The following is a 10366-nucleotide window of genomic DNA, read 5'->3' on the forward strand; positions in this document are numbered from 1 at the left end:
ATCAATATTCAACGCGAACTTTGGTAAAAAAGATACTATGAAAATGTACGTATAACATTGAAATCAGAGAAGTTTTATTTGCCAATCTTAATATTTTCTTGCTGACAATAGCATAGTATAATATCATTACATCTTATTGGGTAAAATACTTCATTTTTATATTTTTTCTAACGACTCAGCGTTTAGACGGTTAGCATGATTCGTACAATCGCATTATTATTATTATTATTATTCACATGAATACATGACACTGCTAGTGCGATCGAAAAACTTGTGAATATCATAGCCTCATACTGAGGTATTCAATAAATAGATAAATTATATAAAACAGGAAGGATACTGGTCAATAAATAATTCCTATACTTTAAAAATTCATATACACAATACGACTATGATCAGTTGCTTGTCTGCTCATTTACTTTGAAAGATACGAGTAACATCCACCACTCTTTCTTTTTTCCCCATATCATTTGATTAAATAGTTGGTAATGAATACATTACGAACCCCTTTATCATAATATTTCATTTGTCTACACAAAACAAAAACCACTGCCTGGATACGTTTCGGTAATATTGTAGCAAGTATACAAACTGTATGAACGCTAAAAACGTGCATTTAACCCGTTGACAACTGAATTATCCAATTCCCATAGACTTAACACAGGGACCCCCAGGTTCAAGTAAGCAAAGGGTTAACCTTCCCAGTGGCGTGATTGGCTGGAATTTTTCCCGCCCTTATTTGTTCACTGACTAGATTGATATTTGATACTAGACTTTCATAATAATTATCTTTGAATACTTGCCGCATTTACAATGAACACGACCGCAACCATTTTCGAAAAATCATCCTAAGGCAATAAGGGAGTTTACAGATAGCACATGGTACAAATGACCCCAAATATCCACAGATCTTTTACACATGGAGAAGTTCCACTTTGAACATCTTAGAATAATAACTGCCAAAGTCCGAGATGTGCTTCATGAATACCTTTTGTTTGCCCTCATGAAAAGAATACTTCCACCTGCGTATCATAGAATGTACCGTTGGTGCATAAATGAATACTGTTACATAACTTTCATGACGGCATATCTAGTATTCATCTCTGTGGGTTTTACTTTTTGGTACAAATGACCTTTATCTGCCCATGCGCAGATTGTATCTTTGAACTGGCTTATTGCAATGGCCCTGTACGCCACCTTTTGAAATGTACGAACATAAGAAGCTACATTACGTAATCGGAGCATGATGTATATTGGATATAAAATTTGGTTTTGAAATTGCCATTGAATTGATCTTTCGAAAATAGTTGCGATCGTGTGAATGATATCACGCATGGAATTCCATGTTTGATATTAATAATTAACAACAAAAGGGTTACATAAACATTATTATGCTAGGAATTTTTACACGAAAATATGTAAAATAGATTGTCATACTTATTTGCTCATAATCTACAAATATGAGGAAAGAATAAAACCGGGAGCGGCTGGAATAGTCCCCCAATACACAGCTTCTCTTCACAAAATTTGTGATAACATCAAGTTTTCCTACTTGAGCCAATCGTCAAAGGATTATACGAAAAGAGACATAGATATTTTTCTTCACACGGTTTCAAATAGAACTAGTATTATCGATATCGATATAAGATATGTGGGAATAGATTTTCTCAAATGCGATCTTCATCAAAAATTTAGTTTAAGCTTCTATCGACCTAAATATTTTGTAGGAAAGTTCCGTCCATTAAATGTGGGCTTTTTCAAGCCAAATGATTATTCACACAGTTTCTAGTTGTCTCCTGCCTCGTCCACAGGAGTGGATGAAAGCTTGTCCACTGAATTTTAAGGTTGGTAGAAGCTTAAACTAAATGTTAAGAGTACCCCAACAACTGATTAAAAAAAAAAAATCATAATCTGTATCTTCGCATAACAACTTCCTGTTCAGATATGATGAAAGCAACACAACTCTTGCAGACATGATGATATAATTTTAAGTGGTTCTAAAGTGATTATTGACTACCAAGTTGAAAGGATATTACAATTTCCTCGCTCATATTTGAGTAGACAAAAGAGCTTCTGATTGTGATATCGATTAAATTGAAATCAAAACTGATTTTGGCACGATCAACGACAAAGCTTCCTGGAAATCTGATCACATGAAAATTCTGGTAATAAGGACAAAATTTATTTGTCAAAGTTCATAACCTGTTACTTTCAGTCCGTGCTTAATTTGTCGAATGCACCATTATGCACATTTTCAAAACGGACACTTTTATTCTTAAAACATATTTTGTTTAAATAAAAATTTAAAAATGATGTTTAAAGATATAAATCTGCGAAGTAATAGTCAACATTTACATGATTCAGATCGGATAAAGTTGATGAATAAAGTTCCGAAGCCCTTTTGTTGGCGGAGGTATTGATCCTTCAGAACTATCCAAGAAACATTGCCTAAAATTATCACTGAATATTGCTAATTCGGTAGAATACATTCCTCCGAAATGGATTGATTGTTCACTGCACATGATAAGATGGAACCCGATGAAAACTAGACACCATGTTAAAGGTTATAAAGCGGCCCCCATAGACGTGACAAACCGATTATAATATTTAGTCAACCTTAGGAATCAGGACATTCATTATTTCAATTCATTAATTTAAGTCGGGGCGGAGAAGTGGTGGGGATGGGGGGGGGGGGGCGAGGTGTCGAGCGTGTCAAACTGCAAAACACATTAACAAGTGTTGTTGCCACTGATTTATCGGGTCCTGACTGAGCTGCTAAAACTTTTTATTTTATTAAAATAATCAGTATTTCGAAGGTTTGTGGATATCGTCGGAATGATATCGTTACAGTTTCAATAAAATGTTACATGTCATATTCTCATAAATCTAAAGGTTAATGTACCTTGTTTTAGGAAATAATTTATGGTTTGCAACATTGTGAACTTTCCGAATTTTTAACCTGTGAAAAATCAACCATAACTAGGTAAAAACATGACATCTTGAGGTAGAACGACTAATTTTGAGGAATTTTTTTCGTGGAATGTTAGGAACCAAAAACCAACAAGATGAACTGGGGTACAAATAATTAAATTATCGATCAAGTTTGTGCCTTTTAACACCATCATTTAACATATTTGGCCCCCTTTTTCCGAAGAGGGTTCGGCCCTTTGGAAAGCATATCTTTCAACCTTGTTTCTTCCAGTATGTTAGTATCCTCGTTACTCCTCCTTCAACGTTATTCGTGTTAAGAACTACTTTCATGAGTAGTTTACGTTTTGATTTCAAGAAGGCCCACTTCGTGTCCTTTGAAAAGACAATCAATATTTTTACTCTCCACCCAGGTATTCAAATGGTACCGGTAGGAAAGAATCACTTAAATGCTGTGAGCACCGAAACCGGTAGCCTAGCTAGAGCAGGCGGAGGAATATTGGAGCGCCTTGAGCACCTTGCTTAATAGTGGATATGAGCGCTATTATAACATTCAACATACTTCTTATTCAAATAATTTAGAATACATTTATAATTCTGTACTTTGCAAACAACGCACATAATATTCAATGCATTGTTGCACGTCCCACATGGTCATCCATATTTACAAGGACATTTCGATCACTGGTTAATGATTTGCCAGCAAAAGTGTCATTTGATCCTTTAAACATGTATATAAACCAAAATAATAATATAACATACATTTTCAATAACTTAAGACCATTAAATATAAATAATGATAAGCAATAAAGAGCACATGTTTTGCTTCTACCGAAAGCCTTACAGCCTCGTTAATCGACTACGGCGCCCTATTTGTTCTAAGAGACTCAACTGTCTGACTGCACAATTGCATGACGAGCTAATTGCAATCCACGTCCACCCCTCCTCTCCTCTCGCTGTTCGAATCATGGCGTAGACCCATGCCGACTTTGTCAGGCACACCGAGTCGTAGTTGTTGTTGTCGATCCCTAAGCACCTTTGCACGCCGTGCAGGCCTTGTGGACGCGCGCACGCCGTCTCGTAAAACCACTGCGTTACCTGAATGTTGCCAGCGGTCATTATCTCGGAAAGGATGGTCACGTTTTGTCCATACATGTCTGTACCCCATTTTTTGACTATCCACCCACTGGTACTCTCACATACCTCCTCCAAGTCACTGACCGATGACGAGCGACGTCGTCTACTATGTGCGACCTCCGAATCATCCGTCTTATTAGCACTATCGCCCTCTTCGTCAAAGGCTTCCGGCTTGAATGAATGATCGCCGGGCCAGGGCGGTGTTTGAGGGCGCTCGGCGGAAAATACGACCCTCTGGGACATATATCCCGGGAACACCCCTGGCATCATATTGACAGAGTCCAGCGGAGACGGAACGGCGTTTGCGTTCATCCGCATGGCTGGCTCGCTACCCGTTTTCAATAACGTCGACGGCGATGACCCTGGTGCCGCCACCGTTTCCGCCGCTGCTGCATTTGCTGAAGTGTCCTTCGCGTTTTCAGCCTCTGGAGATTTCGGCGGCGTCTGTCGTAATGTTTCAACCGCTGATATCGCAGCCATTGGATGCGAAGAGTCATCGTCGAAAAATAAAGAGTTCGTGTGCTCTGTTTCAGGACTGTATCTCGAGAGACTTCCGTCGCCCGTTCTTCTCGGTGCTCCGCAGACGGCTGCCCATGCGAGGAGGAATACGAAAAGCGTCAGAAGCCGATGCAGACTGCCCTGTATATTGTGAAATAGAAGAGAGGTGGGGTGGCAGAGAAAAAAGAAGGCAAGAGAAGACAAGAATGGGAAGTCAGAAAATGAGTATACATTAGGGTGAAAGTTGAGAGGAGGGCGAGGAAGAAAATTGGTAATAGTTTTGAAGAGGGAGGAAGATAAGGAGACAAGGTTTGAGAGAAGGAAACAAAAATAAAGAAACATTAGATACATGTTACTCAACAGAAAAATCTTCGTGTGCATATCTGAATCTTGCCTCACTTTAAGTAAGATAAAATGGAATAATTATAAGAACAAACCATTAAGGTCTATGACAAGCAAGTCCAAACATAATAACCATGGTAACATACAAGGTACACAAACAGGGAAAATATATAATGGAAACATAAACGAAACATTGATGACGTGTTGTACGTGCACGTTTAAAAATGTAGAGGGATGCTTAAATCTGCTCTTTATCAACAAGTATCTTTACGGACACACTTCCGAGAAGCTCTCTGTGATTTGTGATTTTGTACCGTTCCCTTACATAAACAACTACCCAAAAAAAAACCGTAATACTTGTTTATTGTTGCTAGATTGTTGCTAAAGAAAATGATACGATACTTTAGTTTTTAGATCTGAAAATCGCATATGAATCCAAGAAAGATGGACTTCAATCTTCCTGTAGCGGACCGTAGGCGTGTGGGGCGAACGTAAGTCAACAGAACTTCAAAGCCATTGTCAGCTATAAAACTCATCAGTGAGATCCAGCCGTTTATCTCCCGTGTCAAAGAATGGACTATTGGAACGCTTCGGTCAATCTCCGATCTTTAAGTCGGATTCACAAGTGCGCTGGATGATACTATCTGGATCCCCGATAATGACACAAAAAACAAGCCGTCCGTACCGTGACCACTGCCAGTGAAAGACGGGTCACGTTGTAACAATGATTCGATCCCATGTAACTTGCAGCTACACAGGCAAACAATTTTGCCTCAAATTTGCAACGAGGTTCCAGAATATTATTGTTCCCATGAGAATAAAAATGAACTGAAGCATTAGCTGATAAGAACGTTAATGAATACACAAATTTGTTTCCATATCTCCAGAAACGTTTATGAACTCTGAAGTCAGACAGGATAAGCCCTCATTTTGTCACTGTCATGGTCGCTTAGTGACCTGCAGTATATACCAAATACCGCATAAATGTGTTACGGTGTAACCCTCTTTTCAACGGTTCGTCTGAGATAGCAAACTTCACCAAGCAATCTCGTGTATTTTGTATCATTGTGACAAATGTTGGCGACGGCATCGTTCTCATAAATGTTCGTATAATTATTTGTGTTGAAAAACAAAATAAAAGCCCCCCCCCCCAAAAAAAAAAAAAAGAAAAGAAAAAAAAAGCGTTGTTATTATTTACGCAATCTTAAGGATTTTTTTTCGATTAAAATGATAACCTAATACCACAGATGATGACCAGCCTCAGTTGATCCATAGAACTTTGTCTTTAGTCCATTAGTTTGCAACAACAATGGACGTTTCTTTTATATATAGCAGAGAATAATATAGATTGTTGGTAGGAGATCGAACTGTATGCAATGGGAACGTTTTCATTTTCCATGACCAGTTTATCCCACGAATTTATCTCACCAAGGTGGTCTTCCATCCTTCCCTATATCCCTCCTCATCTTTGAGAGCCGTCACTCTCTGCCAAGTTGCCAAATAACGCCCTTGTCTCCGCCTGCAATGTTTGCAAAGGTACCGCTGTAGGTTATGCTCTTTAAACTTGCAACATCATGTTTGGAGATTAAAACCGGGGTCGACTGTCCTTTATGCTAACGTATAACCAGACAGTGTGTATTACAAATATATTGTTGAAAAGAACATACGTTTAATGGAATTTAACCTCTTTCTTTTTAATCCAAATTGTTTGATGTGAATAATATTTTGGAAAAACGGCATATATGCGATTTTAAAACAGGTTAAACTAGCCATGTTAACGCGGGTTATAATGCAATCAAAAAGGCGCCTCGTTTGTAGTCTACAAGCAAAGACTCCAATTTAACACTTTCCCACTATTCGTAAAGCCTTGAGCAGAGCCTGGATATGTCAGTCTCTGTCTGTGTCATATTGTGCAGAGCCTATTGTAGTCTCATAGCGCAGACAATATTACGCACAACGACTGACAATGGTTTCGGCCTGCAAACTTCGTGTGCAGCAGGCATTTCACGATTTTACAAAGTTCCACCGCTCAATCTCAAATCGGAAACTGAGAAGTGTGCTTAATTACATATCATGCTTATGATAATAATGTTGCAAAGGGAGAGTGGGACTAGGCTTGGGAACAGAATTGAGTAACTGCTTGAGCGAGATGACAGTCATAAATGGCTTGACCCTGCGTGACCCGGAACTTCTTTGATAAAGCATTAGCCGTGGGCGCACCGAATGACAGCCCGGTATGTCGAGTTGAGTTTAATTTGTGTAGAGAAAGAGCGCTGTCTACACGCTACACTACTGAAAGCCAAACAGGTACAGACTGCCTGGGGCGAATCAAGAATTAAACGAAAATTCTATTTCATGATCCAATATTTTTAAGACTGTCTTCCAGACAACCTCTCATGGTATCTTCTCGTCTGGCGATTTATTGTAACATTGCATCAAAATTGAGAGTCAGGATGGTCAACAAACAAAAATAGAATATGTTATAATGCAACTTGGACTTGTTAGGGGAAGTAAGAACTGATATAAATGACGCGCGAAGTCCCCTTGTAAAGCTCTGGGTTTCATAGATGCTCTCGTGTGCAATCGGAGCCATACTTAAAACATTTTCAAACAAATTTTACTTCTAGTATTTCGGACACATTATTTGAGAAAAAATTGTACCTGTATGTGATTTTCAAACCTGTCATTCCAAAATTAAAACCTGTCCCTGTTACTTAAAACCCTTCATAAACCACCCTGCCTCTCGGTACAATTGGCTGGATAGAATTATATGCTCCTAATCGACGTTTAAATTTTGTTCTTGATTTTCTTTCAAGAAACTGTGATGCATTTTCATGTGACCAATGCATTCTGGATTAAGTTACTTTACTAGTCCTATCAACATGAACAACATATTTCCTTGTTCGTGGTAAAGTGGTTCATTTATTTGAGTCTTAATCTAAGGGTTGTGGGTTCGAATCCCAGCTACGAACGGACGTCATATGGCAAGACATTACTCCATATTTTCCACTCTCCATCCAGGTTTAAATGGGTACATGGGGCAATAATAATTGCAGGGCCCTTTAGAAGAAGAAGAGCAGTAACGCTGGTGAGGCTTCCCCCATTTTTAGTATCATAACTATAACTGTTTTTGTAATTATTGGTATGGCTAGTGTTATAATGATAATCATTTTTGGTATTGGTTTCCATTTGTTCCTATGGTCATTCCCATATAAAAATCTTAGAAATGCTGCAACGTATGCGGATTTTTAAAAAAAAACACCTTTTTTAAAATGCAAAAATAGGATCTACTTTGTTCAGTGCAGTTGTCTTTGTTTTCTCAAAACCGTATTCACTTGAATTAAACATATAATTTCACAATAGGACGTACAATGACAAGCGATTAGAAAGATAAAAGCACATCCAGTGAATATGGTAAATGACCGAGGTAAGATTTATGTGAACGCGTCAATAATGAAAAACAAAAGTACTGCAAACGTAGCAATTACGTCACGGAAAGGACAATTTAAATTGAAATGTTTCCATTCCATTTGTTTTTAAAATAATGTGGATCTTATAATACATATGCTCCTAGATTCTTCTCTTCTGTAAAAGTATGTTTTCTACGATTACAATAGATCCTGCTTCCATATCTTTTATTAGGAAGAACCTGGTATTTCTTACAAGATTGATCATACTAATACAAGATTATACGTCCATTTATATATATCAGATTTCGTCTCCGCTAATGACAGCTACACAGCTCTCAATGGCCTCGCGGATTAGGGACAACTTATTACCAGCTATCCATTTAAGAACTCGCCTTGTAATAAATCTAGAATACTGGAGGAACTAAAATTGTTTCGGGTAAACGAACTACATGTACACAGAGTCAATGACTTACAAATACTTTTAACTACATGTATTTTAATGAGCGTTGGCAATATCTTCTAAAATATATCCATTTTATTTCATCAATGAAAAATCTTTGAATGCTTATTATAAAATTATTATTGCAGAACTAGATATTTATGTTATTTTCGATACTCAAGACAAAAAGTATACTTTTGGGCAAATCACTATGGTACCAAAATAGCGTCACATAGACACTGGCTAATTACCTGGTGATTGCAAAGGATAACGCGAGCTATCCTATACTAATATAAATAATGCGTCCTTTGTCGCAGATGTCATCATAATCCTCGACCCAATTATTTTTTCCAAAGTAATAAGTCTATGAATATAAAACAAGTTTATATAGAACACATCTATTCATATGACCAAGAAAGGGTGTCAAAAAAGTTTGAAAGGCTTATTTTTGTCAAGCCCGTTGTATCCGAGACGCTATTATCTGCGCTAATCGACCCTCTTTAGACAAGTAGCCGATACGTCAGTTATTAAAAGGATTCTTTGCACTGTTTCTTTTGAACTGACATTGTGTACGGTATCATTTTCAAAAGGTGAGCCATTTACCGCATGAGTCGCTGACGGATGCCTGCGTCAGCAAAATGACGCCTCGTCAATCAATCATTCAAGAACTCTCTTTTCGTTAAAGGGGAAGTCCACCCTGATATTATAAAGTTGGTTTTAATACAAGCAGAACAATTATAGAAACATACACTGACATTTTGAGCGAAGATACGATGAAAAATAAGAAAATTATGAATTTTTGATGATGCGACAAATTAACACAAATTAGCAACTCTGTGATGTATCATGCAAGCTCCACTCCGATTTACTATGTACAGACAATTTTCATAAACTTTCATTTTCTTAGTTATGGATGACGAAATAGATTTGTTTAGTACAAGGGTTGTATAAAACATAATTGCACTAATGTTATATAGGGTGAATGTTGGATTGAAATTAAACTTAAAGGAAGATGTACACTTTCGAAGTTTTGTAGTACAGGGCAAATGAAAGGTGAACTTGCAAAAAAAAAATTCAGAGTTGCCAGTTTGTGTTTGATTGATCGCACCATTAGCAATTCATAACTTTCTTATTTTTAATATGATTTTTGCTCAAACTTTTACGTGTTCTGCTTCTGATAAAACCAACTTAATATCAGGGTGGACAACCCCTTTAACAGGTAATTGCCACCATGCTGGCATGGCAATGACCTCTTTTTCTGCCAGGTATATAGAGTATGCAGACACCGTCTGATAATAGGGACTTTTAGATTCGCACGTCGACATAGTGGATTGCTACCTGTGACGTCCTTTTAAGGCACTGCCAGTCACACGTAGCAGTCCGCTATGTCGACGTGCAAATCTAAAAGTCCCTAATGACAGACTGTAGAGTGAGAGAGATAAATAAAGAGAGAAAGAGAGAGAGAGAGAGAGCTTAAAGGCATGATAAAATGCCCGACTTAATACTAGTCTCCAGGCACAGACTTTAATTTGATGCTTCATCACAATTCTTCAAGCCTTAGGCAGAGCCTACCTCTGCCAGTCTCTGACTACGTCAAATAAGCAGCAGCTAA

General features: G+C 37.8%; 1 protein-coding gene across 1 annotated transcript; it reads right to left on the reverse strand.

The window, feature by feature from the left end:
* Positions 1-3768: 3768 nt before the first annotated feature.
* On the reverse strand, positions 3769-4944 carry ntf5 (neurotrophin 5). Its single transcript, NM_001079556.1, is given in 1 exon segment — positions 3769-4944. A coding segment is annotated over 1 exon segment (1176 nt).
* Positions 4945-10366: the final 5422 nt, after the last annotated feature.

Source organism: Strongylocentrotus purpuratus, unplaced genomic scaffold (assembly GCF_000002235.5).
Source record: "Strongylocentrotus purpuratus isolate Spur 01 unplaced genomic scaffold, Spur_5.0 spur5_scaffold_17, whole genome shotgun sequence".
Taxonomy (NCBI): domain Eukaryota; kingdom Metazoa; phylum Echinodermata; class Echinoidea; order Camarodonta; family Strongylocentrotidae; genus Strongylocentrotus; species Strongylocentrotus purpuratus.